The following is a 27473-nucleotide window of genomic DNA, read 5'->3' on the forward strand; positions in this document are numbered from 1 at the left end:
TTACCACTCTGTTGTCACACATCCTTAATGTCACAACAAAACTCCACAAACTAAGTAACCACTCTGTTGTCACACATCCTTAATGTCACAACAAAACTCTGTTGTCACACATCCTTAATGTCACAACAAAACTCCACACACTCAGTAACAACTCTGTTGTCACACATCCTTAATGTCACAACAAAACTCCACACACTCAGTAACAACTCTGTTGTCACACATCCTTAATGTCACAACAAAACTCCACACACTAAGTAACCACTCTGTTGTCACACATCCTTAATGTCACAACAAAACTCCACAAACTAAGTAACCACTCTGTTGTCACACATCCTTAATGTCACAACAAAACTCCACACACTAAGTTACCACTCTGTTGTCATCCTTAATGTCACAACAAAACTCCACAAACTAAGTAACCACTCTGTTGTCACACATCCTTAATGTCACAACAAAACTCCACACACTAAGTAAAGACTCTGTTGTCACACATCCTTAATGTCACAGAAATTGGAATATATTGTGATTCTTTTGTTGAGCCTTAAATTAGAAAATGCAAATATAATCAAAAGTAACAAGTAGTTAAATTGGTTTGAATGATTAATTTATTATTTATATTTAAATTCAAATTTTTAATTCATCACTTAGAGGTTTCTTGTTGAAAATGCTATTCCCTTGATTAAATTTTGTAGACAAATGACAGTTGTGACTCTTGTATATGTTACAGGTTGACATACAAGAAATGGCTTCTCATGAACGGACAGAAGAAAGTGAATCTCCATTGGTATGACGCCGCCAGTAAAGCATGAATGGACGCCATTGGAATGATGACAATGCCAATAGCTGCACTGATCTCTGGTGAAATGATGTCATGACTGACGGCCATTTCTTACGAAGTTATATATATGTGGTCCTGTAGGCTTTCACATACATTTCAAACATGTTGAAATTTTACCTGTGAAGAAAGCACTTAACGTCATTCAACAAGTCAAAATGTCATGAAATGTTTTAAACATTAGCCGTGACCAAACTTATGTGATATAGTAATATTGCCCAAAGACATGAATAGGCCATCGTGATATTAGAAATAAGTGGCCTTTAACTCAAAATGAAATCATGTACAAATTGTAAAATATTTAATGTTAAGTTATCAATTGTATATAGTGCTGACCACCCGAGATGGACTTTGTGATATTTTATGGTGTTGTTGCCATAGCAACCATCTGATCTGTGATCTTCAAATTATTTTAGCTTTTTCCCCAAATGGTAGAACCAGGTTTTAAATTTAGAAAACCTAGATCTCTTATCTCAGCATATGATTTTGGAAGGTGTTACAGTGTTTTATGAAATCATTAAAAATTAACAGCGATCATTGTTGTACATAATGCAAGGTTTTGTGAAAACATGAAAAAAATGTTATTTTTGCTGAGTATTTTTGATGTGCTGTAATTCTCACTTAGAAACAACAAAAAGGTTTGATCCTTTTAGTTTTAAATGATGTTTTTAATAGGCTTTTAAGGATAATTTCAAACATCAATCAATATGTAGAAATACTTTATACATGTAAACAGGAGGTGAGAGATATTGACAATCCAATGAATTCAAACACTTAATGAAGTACAGTTATGTGTATATGATGAGTACCACAAACCTGTCTCATTGAAGTGGGGTTCCATCTTCTGTAGAGCAACTATCATCCTTTATTAATGATTCTAATCTTCATTTTGGTTGTAAATGGTGGATAATTAAAAACTTTATAAATTTAACCTCCAATGAAGGATTAAAGATGTTACTGGTAATGTGTATATTATTCCCACAAAACACATAAATCTCTTTTTCCAGCTTTGTATCCACTATCCAAACTACATCAAGTGATAAAGATGTAGAAAATTAATAGATTCACACTTTGAAACATGAGAGAATGATATTCCTGTATCTGTTAAAATCCAGTTGTCGTAGTCATTGCTTTATTTTTTTGAGATAGTTAAGGTTATCATGTGATTTGGAATATTTTTAGCTTCCACCCATACATTTATCAAAAGACGATGGTTATGAAGGACAGTTATTATTACAGCCGTGCTACCGCAACTGAAAACGACACGTGTATATAAACCCCTACCGCTCTACCACTGACTTGTATCGATGTATTGAATGAGTGTTCTGTAGCCGTGTTATTTATAGACTCGAGTACTGTCGCCAAATCCACATGTAAATTGGTACTGGATGCTACGCTCCGGCCTCTCGTCCAACTTAACGAAACTGAATGGCTAGTTAGCTTAACCGTTCTATATATCATCAACAATGCATCTGTATCTACTTAAAGACAAAACAAATATTCTCCGAATTGCATCAACATTCACTTGACTAGTATGTCTTTACTGAAATGTTCTAAAAATGCACATATGAAAGAAAAAAATGTCCTCCTGCACATTTTTCTTACTCCATTTTAGAAAATTTTCCGCTGCGCGGAGCATTTCCTAAAACGTTCAAGCACGTAATGTTTAAACCTTTGATAAAAAGTCAATACACATGAACTAGATTAAAAATGTCCATCAAGGGATTCTACTATTTCAAAAAAATGTCTCTTAAAAGCTTAATTTGTTAATATGTATTAGCAAGACAATAAATTCATTATTATTTTGAGTTATACAACAATATGCCGATGGTGTGAAGTCGGTATGTTCAGATCGAGCAGGGTTGCATAATGATATGACAACATTCACAATTATGATTTCTAAGTGCAGGTAACTTTAAATCGAATAATTACCATGTTAAGAACGCTTTAAAATCATAAAAATACATCGTAAAACTCATCTCAGCCATTCTAAATTGTAATACTTTTTTCCTGGGGACACCCCAGACCCCCAAACAACAAAAATATCGTGCCTTCGGCACTCACAAATTCATCAAAAAACTCTTCTCATCCGTTATAAATCGTAATAATTTTCCCGGAAAAAACCTCCAGACCCCCCAAACACCAAAAATGTCTCCCCCCCCCCCCCCCCCCCCATTAGGTTTCAATTTCCTACGCCACTGATATGAAACTCCTTATAGATCTAGTAATGTTCATTTTGTAAGGAACTGCCATGTGTCCCGGCTGCAGGCCGTGTGCAAAAAGTCAAAACACAAGTGGGATTTGTAATATTATTGCAGCAAAACTAACAAGCTACAAGGTTAGTGGCATTTTTAACCGTACTGTTATATATAATTAGCCATCAGCTTGGATCTGGTTATGTACAAAATGAAGTGAGTTCACTCACAATGTGATAATTGCAAGCCAACGTATCTGCTATCCGATATTGCTCTTTAAAGTTTGTTAATGATCTCAAACACACTAATAACTTATTGTGGCAATTTAGAAACTATCCGATATTGCTCTTTAAAGTTTGTTAATGATCTCAAACACACTAATAACGTATTTTGGCAATTTAGAAACTAGGTTATAATATTTTCAAATAGTTCTGATAACTATTCATATGTAATATCTCCAGACATTGACATGTACGGAGTACGGCGGACTGCCAATGTTTTTGACATGTTCTGCAAGATATATTTGACTGTTTCAGTTACGGTGGCCAATAAAAGAAAACAAACACAATGCAATTATATTATGTTATTTCTTCTAAATACAACACTTCTTTGTGCAAGTTGTCAAGCATTTATTGTGAATGTTTTGCAATGAAATTACCACTTTTATAACATTGAATTTGTGGTTCCCCTGACATCGTTTTCCCCCAAATTTTTAAATGCGCAAAATATACTGATAGTAGATTTTTTTCAGCATTTTCAGCCCTAAGAAAAAATTCATGTGCAAAGTATTCTGGTGTTTAAGTTTATTAATACACAAGTTTTTACGGTATTTGTAACAATTACGATTGTGTTTTGTACAGCTAATATAGCCAGAGCGCCCTGTGATTTACCTGTCGGTTGGCGACAGTTATCGAGTCTATAAATAACATGGCTACAGTACACTCATTCAATACATTGATACAAGTCAGCGGTAGGGGTTTATATACTAGCGTCGTTCTCACTTGGGGTAGCATGGCTGTAAATGAAAAAGATAGCTGCTTTACTGAAGTTGGAGCCATAACTGTTGATTATTACTTGAATGTTTACCAAGTTTTATTTAATGGAAAATAATGCAGAAAGTCTTCCAAAATGAATGCTTGATGTAAAATTGGACATTTTTGAATACAGATATATTTGGTTTATACAACATTGTGGCTATATATTTGAATACAATTCCATACATTGGAATTTGGATGACACTTTTCCCATCATCAATATATATACTGTATATACAAACATATATATACAATGTACGTAATACTAAACACCTGTAATGTCACATCATTCTGTATTAAGTAAATCAGGATTCTTGGATGTACATAATTCATCATTCAAGAATTAATTCACCAGCTTATTTGCTAAAGTATTGTTGACTCACAACTGTGTTGAAAAACTAGCAGGTAATTTGAGTTTGTAAATTATTGTGACTTTATATACTAGACACTCACCTGAAGATCTTTTATTGCCACACCTCATTCGCCTAACTGACAGGATACAAACCATTATTGTAATTATATCATGTGATTGAAGTGCCAGTAATTATTCGGTATGTAATTCCTTACAAAATGTGTTTCCAAAACTTTAACCAAATTTGTGACCTCATGTTTTCAAACAGCAGGATGATTTGCTGTGTGGACACTTTTGTTGTAATGTCAAAGAGGTAAACATTTAAAACAGTTGAAATACTGTCATGTTGAATTCTGTGTTTAGTTTGAATTTATGATATAGAACTGGTATACATTTTTATTATATTATTTGTATTTCCATGTAAAAGGGTTATTTTCACATTCATTTCTTTAAATTTAAATGTGGAAAAGACAATGTTGAACAAATATTTTTCCCTATATTTCTATATTCCCTCTTATTACTTCGCTGCATTACATGTATTATTGTTATCGATGGAAATAGAGAAGAGAATTCCTGTAGTCCATATAAACATCAAATACTAAAGAGTATCCCAAAATCTTTATAACAAACTTCTTGAATATTCAACTTACCTTTAATGGAAATATATCTGTTACCTTTACTTATCTGTCTGCTTCATAACGACACTTACTTTTAGAATCTGTAGGAAGTATTTTAGACTTTTAGGATCGGTAGGAAGTATTTTCGACTTTTAGGATTGGTAGGAAGTATTCTCAGCAATGACTGATTTAGGATCGGTAGGAAGTATTCTCAGCAATGACTGATTTAGGATCGGTAGGAAGTATTCTCAGCAATGACTGATTTAGGATCGGTAGGAAGTATTCTCAGCAATGACTGATTTGATAACTTTTAGACATTTAGGATGGGTAGGAAGTATTCTCAGCAATGACTAATTTGATGATATCATGTACATGTACTACAAAATTTAGGTAGGTAGGTACCCCAGTGTTTTGAGTTGTGTTCAGTTGATTCCTACATGACCTGCATGTTTGACATAGTAGTTTTGACCTTTGTTTAAAGTTTAGGAAGAGTTGATGAATGTGATATTTTTCCAGCTGTGATATATTATTCAAGTGAAAATTCCGGAACACAATTTAAGATGTGATATGAGGACTGAGAGTTGTGTGGTCCAAGTTTCCTCTATATCCTACTCTAGATATCGATACAAATTGACAAATATCTTTTGTCTTTTATTGGTTAAGTTTGCTAATTGCTGGTGGTGAGTTTTTTGGACATTACAAATATACTAGTAAATGAAGATAATCAGTTTTCACTGATTTCTAGTGCATACTAAGTTTTTCAGATGGGAGGTAATTTGTGTTGAAATAGAAATGAAAGTACTTTTAATGATTTTAGATTTTAAAAAGAAAAATAGATAACCTTTTGTTGGTGAGAGAGAGAGAGAGATAACAAGCAATTGGTTTATGAACAGTTGGTTTTCATGTGATGTAACTCCAATTCATTGAAGGATAGATGTAGATTATATATCCTAATGCTGGAACAGATCATTTCAATATCATATAGTAAATGGTTGTATGGGAAGTTCATATCATTTTACTCCCAAGACATGTATTATTTTATTTTGTATATATGCATATCACAGAGTTATCTGTCCTTATCGATACCAACATGCAAGGGAGGTAATTCTGTACTATGCAAAGATGGACAGCAAAGCAATGTTTGGTTCATCAATTTCTAGCTTTATTTGTACACTGAGTAAACCATGTTATATATATGTTCTTCATATTAATAATAAGGTCTTGAAAAAATGATAATTTATCATATCAAATAATGGTGGTGATTTTCACAACATTGGCTGTGTGGGTACATACAAAGTATTCAAGCTTTCTTACACCTTATATTGTCTAAGGTTTCAGTTAAAATCTTTAGCTTCTATTTTTTATACAGTTATGTGCACTTCAGTATAAAGGATTGCTACTGGACCTTTAGTTCAATACACCAGTATTTGTCTCCAACAGAGTTCTCTGTTGATCTGCAGAAATCTGGCCTGAGGAATCTGGTATTGATTTTGTTATGAGTATGAAGTAAATTCTTAGTTATTTATTGAAATGAATATTGTCCATCATGCCATGCATTAAGGAGTTGGATGGATGTGGTCTGGATAACTTTTAATGAAACAGATCTTGTATGCTTTTATTTTGTATTTTTACCAATGGAAGAAAGTTTTCTCGACCCTCAGTATGATTTCTTGTTACCAATGTAAGAAAGGTTTCTTGACTCTCAGAACTTACAGACATGTTTATCTGTTTGAGGAATGTGTTTAATTGTTTGGGAAGTAACGTGGTAATGTAACAGAATGTAGTTTGTATGCAACACTGTATGGGAGTCTACGAGTGTGCAGTTGCTTTGTTATTAGAATAGTGTACAAATGTGTCACATTTGTTGGGTTTATGTGTTAGGATATTTACTCAAGACAGTATGTTACAAAAGAAAATGTTATCATTCTATATGATATATATTAGGAGTTATATCTTAATGTTTGAAAATAAGGTGCAATACATTTTTTAACTAGTTAAAGTAATTTATATATTTTCTGGAAATGGTATTTGGTATTTTATTTATATTTTTTTCTAATTGCCTTAAAGGTATTTGGCCCTGAGGTCCAGCAAATGTACAAAACTGTAATTAAAGCCAATGGATAACTTTTGCTGTGCTACTGAATTATAACATGCCTGTATGTCTAAATCTTTATCTGCAAAGTTATTAACCCCCAAATGTGGCAAAAATTACTTAAAAAACAGGTCTTTTGAATAGACTTTGAAATAAAAAGTAGAATCCTGTATACCAGTCACTTGACGCTGGTAGTCTGACATTATATTTGTCTGAATTATGCAGCCTTTTGATTTTTTATCAATTTTAATGTCATGTCATTAATATTAAAAATTGCTCTCCTGTCTGATCATCTCAAAATCTGCTTCAAATCAATGTAACCTGCTGAAATCCTAATGTCCACTTTTTAAAGATGAATAAAGTATGTACTCTGTAATTTATTTTTAAAACCATTTTGCAACAAACAAAATAATATTCGAAATGAATTTTGTAATATGAAGTAAGATTATTTAAATTATTATAAAGATTTAACACATACAATATTTTGATTATTGAAATATGAAAAAAAATATGTACTGTATTAATGTATAATTCATGCATGTAGCTTCTTGTGTTTTAATCCCGATAAAAACTGAATGGCGTGATGTTTGATTGGAAAAACTAAATACAATCTTGTAGAGAATTTAAAATTTAGATCTGTTTTCTATGAAGGAATTTTGAATTTCATTATGAGAGTTTGAGGGGAGAGGTTGTATGTATATTTTGATAGGAGTGTTAGATGTAATATTGTAATGTGCTAGAATGAACAGAAGAGTGCTGACAGTAGTGCCACTAGTTAGTACAGGTGTATATGCCAGGGTGTGTAAGAACATTAAAATAATGTAGTGTATGCATGTAAACTTGTTTTGCTGTTAAAATGATTATTATTGGACTAAATATTTAACTGTTCAACAGTTGATTGTTGTTGACGATATAATGTAGATGTCTACAAGATATGAAATTAAATGAATTGAAAAAAAAAATTCTTGTTTTGTTATTTTGCTAAAAATAAACAAAGATCATAGATAAGCAGTATATTGCAGTCAGCTTTCGAAATTAACGCCTGTCCGTCTGCCCGTGACTGGCAACTTAATAGTAGGGCAGACAATTATTGCCATGCAACTGTCCTTTGACCGGCAACTTTTTGGTCAAGTTCTGATAGAATACTAAAGATATACAAAACAAAAATAGCAGTAGCTTTGCAGAAAGATTGAAGATCAAACTGTACAAAACAGATTTTCGTAATACATGTAATCTGGTTTTCAGTTAACATTGTTGAGAGCGCACGATACTAAAATAGATATACTTTGCTAGTACAATATAAACTACAAGGATGAATTGTAACTTTGTGAAGACCAGTAACTTTCAGTCAGGACCAGTAACTTTTAGGGTCAGTCGGTCCTTAGGACCAGCTGGAAAATGTCCTTAAGGGAGAACACTTATTGCAGTTTCATAAAAGATTATGATGATACGTTACCCAACTTATTATTTTAGCTATGATACCCGGTACTCTAGTTGTTCCTGCATGGAAGTATATGGACAAAGAAGATAAAGCATTTAAATTGTCTTTTAAATATTTTATTAATTTCACACCGTAATATCACAGTTCATTTGTGTTTCAGAATCATGTCAAACAGAAAGTTTAAAACATAAATAAACATGATGGATTGTGTAACACAATGTCTGTGACTGTTTAAGAACCAGCTTAATTCTTGGATTGTAATATACATGGTACCTAAACTATTGCACACGTCTTCAAGAGCACTATAACATTTACAATTTCATGCAATTGATAATTTACAAGCAATATGATAATTTTTTTAATATCTGCATTATCCACTCCAGATTGTCTCCCCTTGACCAGAAAGAAAATATAATAAATCTGAGAATAAATTGCAAATCCATTATATATAATACATAAATGTTCAATATCCTTGTGATGATTAAAATGCTAAAAAAAAACTAAAACAAATCTGCCATCTCTATTATATATATATATACTTACACATATGACCCTTTTCGCCTGAAGATGCTTGTGAAAGCAGATCTAGAAAAGCCTTGCAGCAAAGTCAGTTTTGTTATTTTTTCATACAGAAGAATTTCATGTATACAATACCTCCATAAGTCTATTACATGAGCTGTTTAGACATGTAATTTTTATTCAATTTATTCAAAAAGTTATAGAAATGAGTCATAAAATAAATCATCAGTGCATTACAATTTGTAATGTGTAAGAATTCACTTCTAGGAAATACATCAAAGCACTAATGAATAACTTAAAGCAGCCATTGTGTTTGGCGCAAGTGGAAACAATATTATGTTGTAGTGTTAATTAAACTAAGTCACATATGTATACCATGTTTTACAGTAACGTATGTATACCATGTTTTACAGTTACTATGTGTTTAATGACAAGTGAACTTGCTGATTACCGTATGTAAATGTTTTTACTTAGCCTTTTGTCCAACAGCATTATATTTGGCATGTGCCAAGGCTATGAAAAACAAAGTTACAGTATGATGTATATACAAAGAGGGATTCCTGATGACCAGAAGGAGCAGAGCATAGTAGTGAGATTATAGATGTATCATACCAACCTCACTAGAGCTATTTAAATACACAAGTAATGATACATAATTATATAGATAACACTATTCTAAAGGTAAGTACAATTATCGTCGTACTTGATTATGCATGTGGAAGGTTCATCGTCACAATCCTTTAGATTGTGACACTGAATCTTCCACTTTAGGCATCAATGTTCACCAAAAATGTTATTAACAGATAATCAAGAGCTGACTTTGTTTTCCCAAACCAAATCCTGAACAAATGAAGATGTTAATAATGTCAAATGTTAATATTAAAAGATATATTAAATTGAAAATTTTGACATGTTTTTAACAGTAATCTGTGCCCTCAGAGTCCATAGTAGAATCTCCATGTCCGTGACAAAATAAATCTCCTAAGCAGAAGGAGGCCTATAGCCAGACTAACAAGGACAATAAGAACTGTGGACAGTTGCCACCGAGACTCAACATCTCTGGGAAGTTCAGCATTTTGTCCTAATATTCCAACTGGTGGTATCACATAGGGCGGCTCATCAAGAGGCTCCTGGACCACGCCAGCCCTGTGTCGGATACCTGTTGTGTCTGTCACATTTGTTTGACCTTCGGTCACCTCTGTGGTAGTAGTAGTGGTTGTATTACTGTTGGTTATCGCCACATCAGACTCAACCTCAGTCACAGGTGCCTCACTTGTAATTTGTTCACAAGGACTTACCTCTGTTTCCTCTTTACTTGCACCAGACGACGTCTTGTCTTTCACAGAAGAGTCGGTTTTTGTAGTTGATTTAGATTGAACACCATCTGTCTTGTTTGCCTCCGTCTGTTTATTAGGAGCAGAGGTTCCAGGAACACTTGTTGGCATAGAGAACACAGAATTGGGGAACTGAGACATTCCACTGAAGCCACAGTTGGCCATAAGTCCTGGAGGGAACATTGCCGGGATAACTGGTGGAGGGGGTGGGAAGCGCGGGATTCCCATCGCCCCAATCGTCACACTAGTTTGTCCCGTAGGAGAATTAGGAGGAAAAGTGTATGGAAAATATGGAGATCCAAAAGGGAATTGTCCGAAAGGAGGTGTAAACTGGGGCTGTTCTGGAGGAACTGAGGTGGATGTGACACCAGATGTGACTGTACTGGCTGAAGTTTGGGATGTACTGGCCTGTGAAGGTGTTGGTGCGGGACTTTTAGGTGGCTCTGATGATGTTGATGTGGACTTCTCTCCCTGTTATAAAATATGACAGAAATCATTCAGTCATTCAATTGCCAAGGATTTATGTAAATGTTTCTTTTTTCATTTTGATAAGAATACTAAGCCCTCCATCAATTTATAATTTGTTAGTATGAACATTTACATTTTAAGTACTTTTACTGTGATTGTAGAAAAAAAAAATTTTAAACAAATTTCACAACATAGACTGACGTGCACACATCATTTTTCAAAATTAATAAATAAGACTACTTTAGGTAAATAGCATGTCTTATCAGTCCCTCCCAAATAATTAGCTAACCTGGAAGTTGATCTGAGCGGCTAGTTCCTTGGCTTCCTTTTGAGTTTGCTGTGAGGCAGAGGTGACCGGTTTGAGGATATCCTGGACCTGGCCACAAGTTGGACACTTCCACTCCAGAGACCTGGAAAAAAAATCATACTAACGCTGCTCAACCATGTTTTTTTTTTTTAATTTTAGTCTTAACTGGTCTACCTAATATCTTACCAAGCTTTTCTTCATACATATTATGTATCTTAAATATTGTGATTAAATTTAAATCATTTCCATCATATTTTTTTTTATTTCTCATAGATATTTAAAACTTCTTTGTGTCATTTTGTAGACACAAAATCTTTTAAACATGTAATGAACTTCTACCATTTAATAGTTAACATAGTTTCAAAATGAATTACATTTGATGTGCTTATTTTAGCAGTATGGGATGATGATTTTTACATTTAAACAATATTGATGTTCATCGTGCATATAACAGTAATACTGAATAAATTAATTTTCCAACACATATTTCAACAATCTTAAGGAATTTTAATGTATTATTTAAGGATAAAATTTCTTATTATCTCCCTTGGACCAACACAGACTGAATGATCACTCTCTACTTTGTACATACTTTTTTGCCAACTTGGCACGCTCCTCCTTGCTGTAGTCGAGTGAGCCAATAGCGCCAGCTCCATGTGTAGGCATGAAACCTATAATGGCCAGGAGGGCAGTCCGAACTGAAAACACACAAGTATCAAAATCAAATACACTGGTCAGTATAAACGACCATGTTAAAATATCAGGGGCATAGTCATAATTCTTTTTGAAATTAAAGCTTTAACAGTTCGATCTATGTGGGAGGAGTGTTAGAAAAGGTCCAGATCAACAACATACAAGATCAGCATCAAAGTCATATAAAATTCCATATCTATTGTCAGTTTAATTTGAATTTATTTTCACCAGAAAAAAATGTGGGAAATGGATGGTTAAATACAAATATTGATGGAGTCTTGTCAAAAAATATGAAGTATATATTACTATAATTTATGTATTAATGTCAACTTATAGCCAATCACTTGATTGTTGAAGTTTTATGGTTAAATTTGAGTAAAACTTACTTGACCAAGATGGCTGCCAAGATTCAGGATGGTGACCAGATATACTCAAACAGATTTTTTTATACACTTCAAATCTGCCATTGGGCTGTAAAAAAGACAGATTAAATGCATTTCATGAAAATAAATTTATAAGTTCAAAGCAACTTAAGACGTTTCAACATATACATAATTATTTTAATATTACAGTATATGATCAAAATCTTGGATTTATTCCATGTGCTGATGTCAATGCTAAAAAAGATAATAATTTATTGAGTTTACAACAAGACTATGATATACATGCACATAATATTACCAGTATATTTTGTTAAATCATGATTTACATAATAGTATGTTAGACTGAGATAATACTTTAGGCTTCATCAAACACTAGGAAGGGGCGTGCCATCTACATTTGACAGATACAACAAGAGATCCCAGAGGGATCTTGGCGCCCACCCAAAAATGATCTATGTCTGACAATGGAAAGAGGGATCTTTTCCCTGCTTTTCAAACTTTTTCAAACACACTACATATAAAATTTGAGACAGATCGCTATAGTACTTTCTAAGAAATAGTGGTAACAAACTTCAACAATGAAATCTAAGATGGCGGCCAGTTGGCCATCTTGTTTACCGATCAGTCCCGAAAGGCATTATGCATCAGTCCTAAAAGGTACTATGCACAACTAGGGTACAAAGGGAACCTATGCATGGAATTTGAGAAAGATCACTTCAGTACTTTCTGAGAAATAGCGATAACAAACTTTAACTATCAAAATCCAAGATGGCCGTCGGTCGGCCATCTTGTTTACTGATCGGTCCCAAAATACAATATGCACAACTAGGATGCTAGGGGAACCTGTATATGAAATTTGAGAAAGATCCCTTCAGCACTTTTTGAGAAATAGCGGTAACAAACTTTAACTATCAAAATCCAAGATGGCCGCCTATCGGCCATCTTGTTCACCGATCGGTCCCAAAATGCAATTAACACAACTATGGCCCTAGGGGAACCTGTATATGAAATCTGAGAAAGATCCCTTCAGTACTTTTTGAGAAATAGCGGTAACAAACTTTAACTATCAAAATCCAAGATGGCCGCCTGACGGACGAAAGGCGATTTGAATAGCCCACCATCTAATGATGGTGGGCTAAAAAGTTTCTAGTTTAATTCTTGCTATGAGAAGAATGGAAGCATAACCACAGACTATGACAGTAAGATGACAGACACTATCCTCTATACTAACAGTGTATTACCGTGAGAAGAATGATACTTGGAGGCTTCATTGGGTACTCTGGTGGTAGAATGATCCTCCCATGATATAAACCTCCGTCAAATTCACTCTCCCCAGGTCCGCGCATTGTGAAATGCCACTCAAACAGGTTGTCCTGCAGCAAAATTAAGTTATTGGCTAGTTTATAATAATTCATCAAATATTATATACAGATGTACTGTATAATCTAATACCACAAAAAATTGAATTATACATGTATATCTAGCTAGCTGTAACAAAACCTGGTGTCTTTGTTTTCTCTTTTTTATACTGTCTGTTTATGTGAATCCCAGTTAAAACGGCCCCACTGTTAAAACGGCCCCAGTCAGAACGGCCCCACTGCAATAACAGCCCCAGTCAAAACGGCCCCGTTACAAAAAATGTTTAAAAAAGGAACGCATGTTTATTTCAGCTTATATTCAGCGTTGATTTTGTTTATTTTATTTATAAGAATTTATATTTTGCTTGTACATTATAATGATAGAAAAATACGAAACACGGCACCAAGGACGTATATGAGACATATAAATCCTTGACGGCACTAATTTGTAACTAATCATTTCATTATACATGTAGAATTTATGCCTAGATATTCTACAATGCTTGTTACAGTGAAATTGTTTAATATCTTTGATAGGTTTTCTTGCTGTGTTTTGTTCTTTCTTTTGTACAACCTAACAACACTACATTGTAAATTATACACCTCTGTAAAACATTTCTTTGGCAGAATAAATGTTAAATTATGGATACTTTTGTTTCTGATATTTTATTATTAGATCAACGAATGATCAAATTGGACGCAAATAGCCGTGAAATTGGTCACGGTTCTAGCGATGTACATTTAGTCTTTTAATATAGTCAATGAAATATACGTGTTTATCACGGAGACTATAACGGACTGTGGGTCATAGACACAATCATATTTCATTCGAAAGCTTTAATTTTATTTTTCCATAGCCTCGGTAAAAAAACAAAAACATTAATACAGATGGCTTTTGCTGGAAATACTTTCGAATTAACTTCATACAAACATCTTATTATTGCATACATCTCGGTTATCTGCATAAGGTGTAAATATATATAGAAAGGAGAAGAGAAAGGAGAATATTGCATTTTGCAATAACGATAGTGAGGGTGAATTTTATTTCCTTAAAAGTGCAAAGTGTATGAAGATTTCATATTAGAAAACCATTTTTTTGTCCGATATTCCAACATGTTTAAGTTGGTTCAATTACTTAATGCTCAATTACTTAATGCACAAAATATAAAAGAATAAAATAATCTTTGTAACTATATTTCATTAGCCCTAGAAAAGAACATTACTGTAATTAAGATTAAGACCAAGTTTTGTGCTCTCTTTCTCTACTACAATACATTTCAATTTTATCAAGAATGTATGTTTTTATCAAAGTTGTGTGAGTGTGGCGTATATCGTCACTGTAAACCCAAAGCAAATAGAGAATCTGAACCCATAACAAGTTATGATTGACAGTTGTCACCACAAGATGAATTAGCCGTGGTCAGTGTATACCTAATTATATGGTAATTATATAGTGTATACGGTGTAATTGTAAAGGCGCTGATATCCCACAAAATTACGGTAAACTGTACGGGAAATAACAAATCAAATCATGAATATTAGTAAATCAATACATGTCTATATATAAAGGATACAATTCAATTCTGCCTCATACATTCTGTTGGTCTCATGTAAAACTCAAGCCGTTCTCTTCGAAATTTCAGTGCATGTTATCATAATTCACATAATTAAAACTTATTTTAACGTCTTTCATAACTAAGAACAAACATTTGCTCAAATTCACTAAATTTTTGACACATGTACATTTGATTTCTAATAGTTTAACAAAATGTTTCACATACTATCATTTGGACGTTTTCTATTTAATTAATGAGAAAGATAATCTATTTCTTGTAATTTCTTAGATACTGATATGTGAGCTACATGTAATTCGTTTTGTAAGATAATGTTACAAGCAAAACTTACCACATATTTTACAGTGAACGTTTAGAAGACAAATGTATATAATCAACACATTGAACATATTGAAAAATTTTGCAATAATTAAAGATTTGAATATATTCATTACTTTAACTGCATTCTCAATATTTTCCGTTTGTCAAAATATCAAAAACTCCTACTAAACAAGTACAAGTAATTTCCGAGTTAAATGCTAGCACTTCCCTTTTCAACATTATCTTCGTCTCAACCATTCATGAAATGATGAGAAATCAATACTAAAAGTATTTTGAAGACATTTCAAATTGATTTCTTACTTGAATATTAAATCTATCAAACGCTGCTAGAGATCGTGAACGTAAAAAAAATCATCATTCGCAACATCACTTACTTGTATATGTAGGTATACAGTATTAACCTAACCAACCATCTTTAATAAGATAGACAACAAACATGTTCACATTCATTTAAATTTACTTTTAATTAATCTCAATGTGTTCCGTCATAAGCTTTGTCTTATATCTGCCTACATAAAAGTGAGGCCGTTTCGACTGGGGCCGTTTTAACTGGGGCCGTTATTGCAGTGGGGCCATTTTAACCGTACTCCATTACAGGGCATGTTTAAAAGCCTTCTCCAATGTTGGGGCAACCCCACCCCCCCACTTACTACCTTGTCCTCTAAGTGGTTCCAGTCAATGACTGTTCGCACAAAGAAGGAAATTACTGTACTGCTCACAGTTGCTGTGCCGTTTTTTTCAATAATATTTGGACTTTGCGTGATGTAGTATTTTCGTTAATTCCGCTTAGCTTTGATGTTTCTTTTGGTGTCGACAATAATCCAGTCTTGGGCAAACACATGACTATGGCTTAATGCACACAACATTCATAGTTGGAGCATATTACAGAACCACGACCATCCAGATTAAAGGACAACCTCACTACAAGCAGCCTACTCGATATCCATGATTAAATGATTAGGCCTCAATATAACAATAACAATAGACATTTATCGCAGTGGAGACTTCAACCTCCACCCCAAATCGACTGGCAGAACAACCAAACAATCACAGGCAAAGCTAGATCAAGGCACAATACAACAATTAGCTTTACCTAGACATTTTGATACAGACAGCTACTTTCACACAATTTTACAAACAAAGCCCACTAGAGGTGACCACATACTTGATCCTCACCATTTACAAAAACCAGACTCAGTTCAAATCATAAACAAAACAGAAACAACACCACCCATTAGACAAAAGCCGATGCCATGTCCATAGTATACAAAGAAGCTGATGTCAGGACTCAAGAGATCAGAGAAAAGAACCCAGATACATGAATACATTTACTACACAGCCAAACTCGGGAACAAGATTAGACAAAGATATTAAATGAAATGCCATGAGATCACTAAAGAGCAATCAAGCCACAATGAAACTGCAGAGCTCATTATGGATACATCAATTCCAAATCTTACGACTACACAAATCAGTGGAATAAGAACATACCCAAAAACACTTGAACATACAAAAATCATTAGGACTTCCAAAGGATAACCATACTCTCTACGGTAGACTCGCGGCAACAAATCATCAAATCGCGACTTCACACCAAATGTACGGTTCCAAATCTCTACAGATGAGGCAAAACAAAAAACCAACTGTCCACCCTAAACATTATCATACCTAAGAAAGTTCTTGCAGCTACACTATCAAAATAAAACTCCGTAAATCTAGGAAACATCCGCTGATATTACAGACCTACGTAAATGGATGGTCCGCCAACATGCGTAACAAGATCACCACCTACTCAAAAGCAAAACAGGACTAGCTCTACAAGTCAACACGTTGCATGAAAAGCATGTGAACCTCACCAGACAAATCAAATCATGCAAATCCAAAAAACCACAACGCCTCGAGGCAGCACGATACCACAGAACAAGCCAGATACAACAACTCAAGGTTCAGTACTATAGAAATTATGCGAGAAAACTACTACTGGACTTCATACCATTCCAATAGATAACAAACTTTATACGTTGACTCACGCCAACCAAATATCTAAACGTCTTCACACCCAAGATGTCGGTTAGAATAATACAGATGAGCAAGACAACCCCAACTCAACACAACACTAAACAATATAACATTAGAGAATTATTGTAGATACTTCGACCAAAAAAGACTCTATATGAACAACAACTGATTATACGAGCCCTACACGTAAAGATGGTCACACTCGTCTACAACAGACACACACTTCAAAAGGCAAACAGAAATTCTACAATCAACAGTTTCATAAAAGCAATGAGACCCCTCACCAGACAAATCAAATCATGCAAATGCGAACAAACTCCAAACGCACGAGCCAGCAACGCTATCACAACAAGCAGAGATATACCCACAACACAAGTTCAGCTCAACAGAAGACATGATGGAAAAACCTCAACTGGACCTCACTTACAAACCACGACAGTACGAAGAACAACATTTAATTTTATTTTTTATTAAAATGCCAAGAAAACCATCATGTGGGTAATTTAAAACTATAGTGTTTCTTTATATCTGACAGACTACTGGAACCAGCCATTGACCTACTGGTACCTGACTACTCCACACCCAAGTGTCACATATAGACATTATAGCGTGACGCCTGGGACATATTTAAACATTCAGTTTGTTTCCTCATAATGTAAATAAATAAATGGCACTATTTCCATACCTGTTGACTTAAGTACAATGCACGTACATCTAGAGGTCTTCAAGTTAACATTATCATAAAAACAGTACTTGAAGACATAAACACTACCACTCCTAAATCTTTCTATCATAATTTTCTTCTTATAAGAAGTATATCTCACTTACCGCTATTATATCTACCCCGACTCATCGAAAGATAGTTTTTCCAAACCAGGAGTTGACAGACGACATGTGTTATAATCTAAAATATACCCAAAGTTACTGTTTAGTATGTTGGAATTCTTATAATTCTTGATAGTATCTATACAGACATGCTTTGCACGTAACATAAGAAAATTTTTGTAATTTATCTGCAACATTTTTGTTTTCGTAAAAATTCATGTTACATGATAGTTTCAAGTTTGTATAATTGTTGAAAAGAACGATATATATAACATATTCTCTCGGATGTAAGGTAATATGAGCTGATGGCTAAGGCCTTTAAGGGCAGAAGCCAGATAGAGTTGTTTTTGTTAACCACATTAATTATGACAATGTTATTAGAAAGTTCAATTCGATGCGAATTAGCGGATACGCGAAACCGTCGAGCGCGAATTTTTGTTTTGTTTTTTTTTTATTCATAGTTTCACAATCTAACCTTCTCTTGTAAAATCTCCCATTTTGAGAAGAAAATAATTTAGCTCTTCCGTTTTTTAATGCTGCCTTATTCTATTGGAAGGTGGCTTATCACTTGAAGTTATTGCATTACAATGTGTCAATAGCACTGGAGCTTTATACAGGGTGAAGAGTTAGTTCGTCAGGTTTAATGAAAAGTGTGTTGAACCGCTTGATTATATAATAGAAGCTGAACTGTCAAAAGCATGTCAAATTCTACGATGATGGGATTTTTTACTGTGGTATAAAAACTGGTGGGCCTCAAACTGAAGCTGTCAGTGTAGATTGAATTTTTGTAAGAGTGTGTTTTTTCTTATATTTTCATGTATGTGTTACCTTGAAGTGCTTAGCAATTTGGAGTTACACCATCTTAGGACTAAATATGTTCCTTAAGACAAATAAAATAATTTATGTTTTTCCGGCATTAACTGCTTTAACAACTGATAGTGTTTTTTTTATTTTTATTCTTGTTTAATGTCTTCATTTAGTTTCTTGTAAAAAATGAAATGACTTCAATATAATTCTCTGTGTTTATATTTTATTATATTACTATTTGTAATTTTGTAGCTTCTGTTTTTTTTTCTGTTCAGTGCCATACAGACTTCCACAAACATATTGGGGCGAGCTGCCAGTGTTCCTGATAACGACTCTGGGATCGCGGCCATTGAGAGGGAACAAATGACAAAACCTCGTCCTATGGATGTAGAAGGTCCAAGACTTCACCAGCCGTCCAGCAGGCACCATCCTCCCACTAACGAGTATGTACTTTATTAATGTTTAATTATACCAAAAATCTATTTAGCATGACTTCAGCTTTATAAAGCGCAGCAGCAAGTTGTGTAGAATGTACATGAATCCAGAACAGTAATTTTCTAATTTTGATGGATTTCAATTATAGCTCTCAAAATTTTGGCATCCCCCTCAGGAAAATCATGAAAACAGGACATATCTATAGGTAAAGTAGACCAGTCCTGTAAATCAGTGGAAAGTACCTGTGTATTATTATTAGTAACTCTGCATATCTATCAATACCTGGTATGCTTATATTATGATAACTAGTGGTATAAAAAAGCTATACAATATGTAGGTCCTTTTCCAATTTCCTTTTAAATTATAGATGAGTATATTATATAATTCCATAATTATTTGTGACTTTCTACAAACGACTGTCATCTTATCCTATACTTTGCCAAGCATTTATTTTCCAATCCCAGCTCGAACACTTTAAAATAAACTATTTATAGATACTTGATTAAATACCTTATTAATTGCTTCAGCCCCTTACCAAGTGAAAAGTTTGAGATGGATCCCATCGTTTTACATACCATCCGACTGGTCCAACATGCCAAGAAACTCCGACAACTTATTTCCAGTGTCCAGCAACAACAGGAAGCAGTTGTATGTATAATATTTTTTTTTTTTTTTTTGCTCTAGAAAGGTTTTTCTTTTATTTTGGCCGTTTCATATATATTACCATGACACCCATTCCATACCTCAGCTAACATCCAAGTGATTAGAATGTTTTCATTGTTTAAGAATGCTAAAATTCTAGCTTTTTTGTTGTCATTGTTATTATTAGGTCATCTGACCCAGGGTCCCTATAGTCATCATGCTTCGTCCGTCGTCGTGCGCCGTGCGCCGTCCGCCGTCGCCGTCGCGCCGTCCGACGTCCGTAAGCTTTTCACATTTCAATCTTCTTTTCAAGTTTGTGTGGGATTGAAGCTGAAACTTACATGAAAATGATCCTGACATGGTTCCGACAAAGTGTTGTTATTTTTCGGGTCGATCCGAAATCCAAGATGGCTGCCACAGACCACCATCTTGAAAACACATTTTGAACTTCTTCCTCAAGTTCTACCAGTGCGATTTGGCTGATGACTTGCATGAAATGATCCTGACATAGTCCCGACAAGTGTTGTTATTTTTTGGGTTGAATCGAAATCCACAGATGGCCGCCCACAGCGCCATCTTGAAAACACACATTTTTGAACTTCGTTCTCAAGTTCTACTAGGTGCGATTTGGCTGAACTTGCATGAAATGATCCTGAAAATGGTTCCCCAATACAAAGTGTTGTTATTTTTCGGGTTCGATCCAAAATAAAAAGATGGCCGCCACACAGCAGCCATCTTGAAAAACACATTTTGAACTTCTTCTCAAGTTCTACCGGTGCGATTTGGCTGAAACTTGCATGAAATGATCCTGACATTAGTCCCGACAATAGTGTTGTTATTTTTTCGGGTGATCCGAAATCCAAGATGGCGCGCCACAGCAGCGCCATCTTGAAAAACACATTTTGAACTTTATCTCAAGTTTTACTAGTGCGATTTGGCTGATACTTGCATGAAATGATCCTGACATGGTTCCGACATAGTGTTGGTTATTTTTCGGTCATATCCCGAAATCAAAGATGGCCGCCACAGCCGCCATCTTGAAAACACATTTTGAACTTCTTCTCAAGTTCTACCGGTGCGATTTGGCTGAGACTTGCATGAAATGATCACATGACATGGTCCCGACAATGTGTTCTTATTTTCGGGTTCGAATCCAAAATCCAAGATGGCCGCCACAGCCACCATCTTGAAATCACATTTGTGAACTTCTTCTCAAGTTCTACAAGTGCGATTTGGCTGAAACTTGCATGAAATGATCCTGACATGGTTCCGACAAAGTGTTGTTATTTTTTGGGTCGATCCGAAATCCAGAGATGGTCCGCCACAGCCGCCATCTTGAAAACACATTTTGAACTTCTTCTCAAGTTCTTACCGGTGCGATTTGGCTGAACTTGCATGAAATGATCCTGACATGTCCCGACAAAGTGTTGTTATATTTTACGGTCACGATCCGAAATAAAAATTCGGCCGGCCATCAGCAGCACAATCTTGAAAACACATTTTGGAAACTTCCTTCTCATGTTCTACCGGTGACGGTTTTGGCTGAAACTTGAAATGATAATGATTCATGACATTAGTCCCGACACAAAGTGTTGTTATTTTTTTCGGGTTGATCCAAAAAAAAAAAAAAAAAAAAAATCCAAGTTGGCCGCCACAGCCGCTCATCTTGAAAACATTTTTTTGAACTTCATCCCTCAAGTTCTACTAGTGCGATTTGCATTGATAAACTTGCATGAATAATGACACCATGACATGGTTCCGAACAAAGTGTTGTTATTTTTGGGTCATATCCGAAATCATAAGATGGCCCCGCCACTGCCGGCCAACTTTGATAAATAACATTTGATCCTTCTTATTAAGGTTTTACCCGTGGTGCGATTTGGCTGAGACTTGCATGAAATGATTCCTGACATAGAGTCCCACCTCTGACAAAGTGTTCTTATTTTTCGGGTCGATCACTAAAATCCAAGATGGCCGCCACAAGCCACCATCTTGAAAACAACATTGTGAACTTCTTCTCAAGTTCTTCAAGGTGCGATTTGGCTGAAAACTTGCATGAAATTGATCCTGGATCAATGGTCCACGACAAAGTGGTCTTATTTTTTCGGGTTGATCCCGAAAGTCCAAGATGGTGTCCTCCTCAACGCTGCCATCCTTGAATAACACAGTTTTGAACGTCTTCTCAAGTGTCTATCCGAGTTCGATTTTGGCTGATAGACTTGTATGAAAGGAGCCCTCGTAATGGTCCCAACAAATGTGTTGTATACATCTCATGGTTGATCCTCCAATCGAATGATGGCAACCAATGACACTATATTCTAATTAATTTCCTATATGTGAATAATTGCCAAGGTACATCTTGATGACCGTTAAGGCCCATGGGCCCTCTTGTTTGATTATTGTTGATGATCTATAATACTATACTGATCTGTAGAGTTTATTGTAAGGGAGATAACTGCGTGATATAGAGTTTGTTGAAAGGGAGATAACTGCAAGATATATCACAAAGTATAAGATAATTAAATTGACATACAAGTTTTCTGCAATTTTGCCTTAAGTCTACTTTTGATTTTATTTTATTTTTATGTTGATAAATATACTGGGTATAGTTCCCTGGGTATAGTTCCATGTTGATAATATACTGGGTATATAGTTCCATTATTTCAAATTGACATGTATCTGAAATTTGTTTTCTTAATGTGCTATACTTCCTACCTCGTTTTATCATAATATCCAACGGAAATAACAGTAAAACGGTATGTTTGAATATATCTTACTTATCAGTACTGTCAATACTTTGATTTTGTGATCCGTTAATTGTTTCTTAGAAAAACGGAGAGAGTGAGATAACATACCCAGCCACACCGCCCATACCAGAATTTACAGGGACGCTGCCGAAACATAAGGTCCAGGGACCAGTACCATTTATGCCAAAGGAAACTGAGAGGTAGGTCACTCAGGTGTAAGATGTGTGTAAAATACATTCATGAAGATTAAAAAAAGAAAAATATGTTGTTTTATTTTGGTCAAAAAAGTATTTCATTAGCAAGGTCATATTGATTATATATGCTTGTTTTACATTTATGTAAAGGCCAAATGCAATAGAACAAACAAAGTGATAGGAAAATTCTCAAAAAAACCTAGCTAATAAGTATTTAAATGAAGAATTAATTCAGAGCTGAAACTATAAATAATTCTTTGACAGCTGCATTGATTGACTCTTTTGTGTATTGTTTGATCCTTGACCTTTGGTGTATTATTTGACCCCTGACCTTTTGTATATTGGTTGACCTAGACCTTATATGTATTGATTTACCCTTGACCTTTTTGTGTATTGTGTTAGCCCTGACTTTTTGTATATTGATTGACTACGGTTTATGTATTGATTGACCCTTGAACTTTTGTGTATTGTTTGATCCTTGACCTTTTGTATATTGTTTGACCTTGACCTTTTGTGTATTAATTGAACCTTGATCTTTTGTGTAATATTGTTTGATCTTTGGCCTTATGTGTTTTGATTGACCTTTGACCTTGTGTGTATTGTTTATATTTCAGTGACTTTGTCAAGGGTATAGGTGAACCACCCCCAGATATTGATGATCTGGCATGTAGAAAACTGCTGAGGAGATCAGTATCAGCTGTTTTGTGCTCACACGGGCTATGACAGTAAGTGTGTAGAATGTTCTTTGTGTGTCCACAATGCCCACTTTGGTCTGTCAGGTAATGTAAATATAAGGGAGATCTCAACCTGTATGAAAGATTTTGGGCTGACCGAACAAAATGTTTTTTGAGGGTTGTGATATCTCAATCTGCTCTCTCTATAGCTAGGTTTGATTATTATGAATAAAAAGAAGGAAATTCAGTTGTGTACAAAAATATTATTCCTTTCCTTCATCACAAGTCTGTTGAGTAATGTGCCAAAATTGATGGAATGATTGACAACAGGTACCATGGGCATGCTGTATGTTATTTCTAAATGCAGGTGAATTATATGTTTTCTTTACTCATATAGAAGAGCAGAGTTATCTTTTCATAAAATCAGAAATTGAGTTGTCATTTCCCACAAACAATATATATATTTTGACGATAGCATTGTGAATTTCATTTCATTTCTTTGATACGTGCAAAATTTGGAAAAGCTTCGATTTAACTCTCATTCATCCCTGAAGACACATTGGACTCAGTCTATATAACAAAGTAGACATTCCATTATGAAATTTCAGGGTTATTGACTTAAGGGTTGTCCAGCGCAATTAATTTGATGACTAATATTAATTCTCTTTTAATCTATGGTACCAAATGAGTCAATCCTGGAGACGCTGACTGATATCACGCACCGATAATTTCCAACAGTTGACACACACGACCTGCGTACAGACAGTGGACAACCGACACTTTTACATGGATATAATTGGATTTCCAGTAAGTAATACTTTATCATGTGGTTTATACACTCTTCCTTAGAGGGTTATTCCACTTTATATGTCATGAGATTCACAAATTTTCAGGGATATTACACGTGAGAACTAGTCCGTCGTGAATTCATATACTGACTATTGTATATAATATTATTATGCAGAAATTCTCTATCTTCTGCAATACTTACAGACTTAAGCTCCCTTGCGCAGGTAGGTATCCAATTGTTACGTCATTATTTATGTGAGAACACAATTCACGGTTTATCTAAAAAAACGTATGATGTTACGCTCGCAACACATGTGACATTACAATCAATACCTACCCGCAAGTGCAGATTGTTATTATGTATAACTACAGAATAAAGTACCATACACTACTGTTTTTCTTGAATTACTCATTTACATTAGATCCTTTGTAGGATTGTGTTTCCTATATGTTGTATGAAGATAGGTGTTGTACTATATTTGATTCTTCTTATTTAAATTTTAGGATGTCGTAGAGGAGGTGTTTCATCAGGTAGGGATAGGCAGTGTGACAACTCTCCACAGCTTCTATCAAAATCATATCATCAACTACCAGAAAAACATGGAACAGACATGCCAACAACTTGTCGCCGAGTACGAAAAGATGAAACTACCATCCATGATCAAGATGGAAACTGTTCCCGTCATCAGGTAAAAATGATCAAAAGTCATCTGCACATCTTCTTAATGTTTGGTATAAAGAATGTCGGACAACAGATTTGGCCATTTTCAGTATAATGTGGCTGGGTGGGGTGTGCTGGTAGGTGTCTTTGACAGGGCAATATCAACACCTCATCCTACCAAAACACACCACACATGCACACACAAGGCTACAAGGATATATATATTTAATCAAATTCTCAAGATTTTACAACATCAAATTTTCGTGACCATATCCAGCAATATTCAGGTTAAAAAAATCAATTTCTTGAAAATAAGATAAGAGGAATCAATCGTCATGCCTCTGGCATACTGGATGAGTCTGACTGCAGCATCTTGGCAGCATATATATATTTATATATAATGTATAATTTAAAACACTTAAAACAAGCCGCCACTATGCTACATACACCAATCATTATCATTCCTTATGGACTTAAAGCATATTGACAGCATATTGGCAGATTGCTAGCAGCATGAAAATGCAGCACATCCTGCAGGTATGCTGCAAGAATGCTGCATTTTCATGCTGCTAGCATACTGCCCAATATTACTGTCAACATTAATACAAGAATCCACAAGGGATCATCTTTTCCCCAAAAAGGATAAAAGAAGAGCCCTGCTCTGAGATTCAGTTTCCTGTCCTTGATGAGAATGACGAGATCAATGACGCGGAACAGCTGCTGCAGCCTGGAAGGGTGAGAGCCTGTAATGATTGGTCATTTGTTTCAATGGTATCGTATTGATTCAGTGGAGATATCACAAACTGAAAAAAAAAAGAAAAAAAAAGTTGATAATGAGTCCATTTCCAAACGAAATCATGTAAATCTTCTAAGAAAGAGGTTTTCTCTCATTCATACTTAAAAGGACCTGTTTCATACTTAATTACACTACTTTTCTTCCCCGAAATATTGAATAAAAATGTTTGAGTGGAATAGTCTGAAAAGACCATTAAAAACTGAATTTGTACCATTAGTGATTTGGACTTTTATGAATCTTTAACTTAACGCCTATAACATGTTATTTTTTTTTTAATTTAAATTATTGAATTAAAACCTGTATTATTTTTTAGGTCTGAGTGGATTTGAGATAACAGTGGAACATGAATCTACAGGAGGACTAACAACAGAGATGGATTCAAAATGGCAGAGCGTGAAATCAGAAACGGCTGAAGGTGGCACCAGGTAGGGATTGGTTTCCTTTCTGCTAAATTCTTTGATTGGTTGAAAGTTTTTTAGATAACATTTTAATTGGTTATTTTTGCTCTCATCTGAGGTCTTTGATTTGTGTTCTGTTTTTTCTTAGGTCTCTGATTGGCTGCATTTTTAGATGATATATATAATTGATTTGATAGTTGCTGCTGAGATCTTTGATTGGCTGTGTGTTTCTTCTACGCGTCTGAGAAATTGGTTGGTTGTTTGTTTTTTTCATCAAATGAAGTATTTTATTTATTGTTACCTACTAATATTTCATGCTTGTCTTGTTTCAGCTCACGTCTCCAGTTTTGATGTGTTTGATGACGAGCCTGGGAGTGTAAAGCACCCCTCGGACACCCGACATCGCACAGCTGAGTGAGGGGGAGACAGTATAACAGACCCTCAGCCTCTATCCCTGGCTCTGATATCATGTCTCCCCCATCGATCACCTCACGGCCAAGTAAACCTAAGAAAAGGTGAGAAACTTTATGGTAGATTAAGCAACTTCTATTTTTGTTATCTAATTAACACCTGCTAGTATGTGATTTGATTTTAATGTTAGTTTACTGTGCAGTTCCATAGGACATATTGATGGAAATCAGAATTATAAAATACTGAAAGCAAAAAGAAAAAAGAAAAAAAAAAGAAAAAAAACAACTGAATATTGGCTCTGGCTCTGACTTTCAACAAAAATTTTTGAAGAATATTTATTATATGTAACTTTGTGTATAGATGTAAGTACCAAAAATATTTTTATTTTTGTGTGTGTTTTTGTATTGATTAAAAGCACTAGCTGGCTGCCCCTGTAGAAATTCTGTATTTATAGTCACAAAACAAGAGGAAGGTTTAATAATTATGTTTTGTGATTTTGATTTTCAACAACAGGAAGAAATAAACAGAAATGTTTAAAGGAAACACAGTACA

At 34.6% G+C, this 27473-nt stretch overlaps 2 protein-coding genes and 1 pseudogene across 5 annotated transcripts in view; 2 read left to right on the plus strand and 1 right to left on the minus strand.

Annotated features, from left to right (window-relative positions):
* The window catches only part of LOC138335164 (mitogen-activated protein kinase kinase kinase 4-like), a 37061-nt gene extending 28980 nt beyond the window's left edge, over window positions 1-8081 (plus strand). For 2 of the 4 annotated variants that reach the window (XR_011210250.1, XM_069284132.1), the window contains exons 23-24: window positions 728-778; window positions 817-8081. Coding sequence is in view for 2 of the 4 variants with exons in the window: in XM_069284132.1 (XP_069140233.1) it covers window positions 728-778; window positions 817-828 (63 nt within the window). In the remaining 2 variants the exon portion in view is untranslated. Of the gene's footprint in view, window positions 1-727 lie in introns of all 4 variants that reach the window. The other 2 variants (XM_069284139.1, XM_069284152.1) reach the window with 1 other exon arrangement.
* A 585-nt stretch (window positions 8082-8666) lies between these two features.
* Window positions 8667-13700, minus strand: LOC138335184 (polycystin-1-like protein 3). Its single transcript, XM_069284164.1, has 5 exons — window positions 13512-13700; window positions 12274-12358; window positions 11787-11892; window positions 11177-11297; window positions 8667-10890 (listed from the first exon to the last, which is right to left on the minus strand). Exons 1-5 carry the CDS (start codon window positions 13683-13685, stop codon window positions 10021-10023), a joined length of 1356 nt encoding a protein of 451 aa, XP_069140265.1. The 5' UTR covers window positions 13686-13700; the 3' UTR covers window positions 8667-10020.
* Window positions 13701-17939: 4239 nt separating this feature from the next.
* LOC138335605 (STAGA complex 65 subunit gamma-like) lies at window positions 17940-27029 on the plus strand (annotated as a pseudogene).
* The last annotated feature ends 444 nt before the right edge of the window (window positions 27030-27473 follow it).

The sequence above is a fragment of the Argopecten irradians genome, chromosome 1 (assembly GCF_041381155.1).
Source record: "Argopecten irradians isolate NY chromosome 1, Ai_NY, whole genome shotgun sequence".
Taxonomy (NCBI): domain Eukaryota; kingdom Metazoa; phylum Mollusca; class Bivalvia; order Pectinida; family Pectinidae; genus Argopecten; species Argopecten irradians.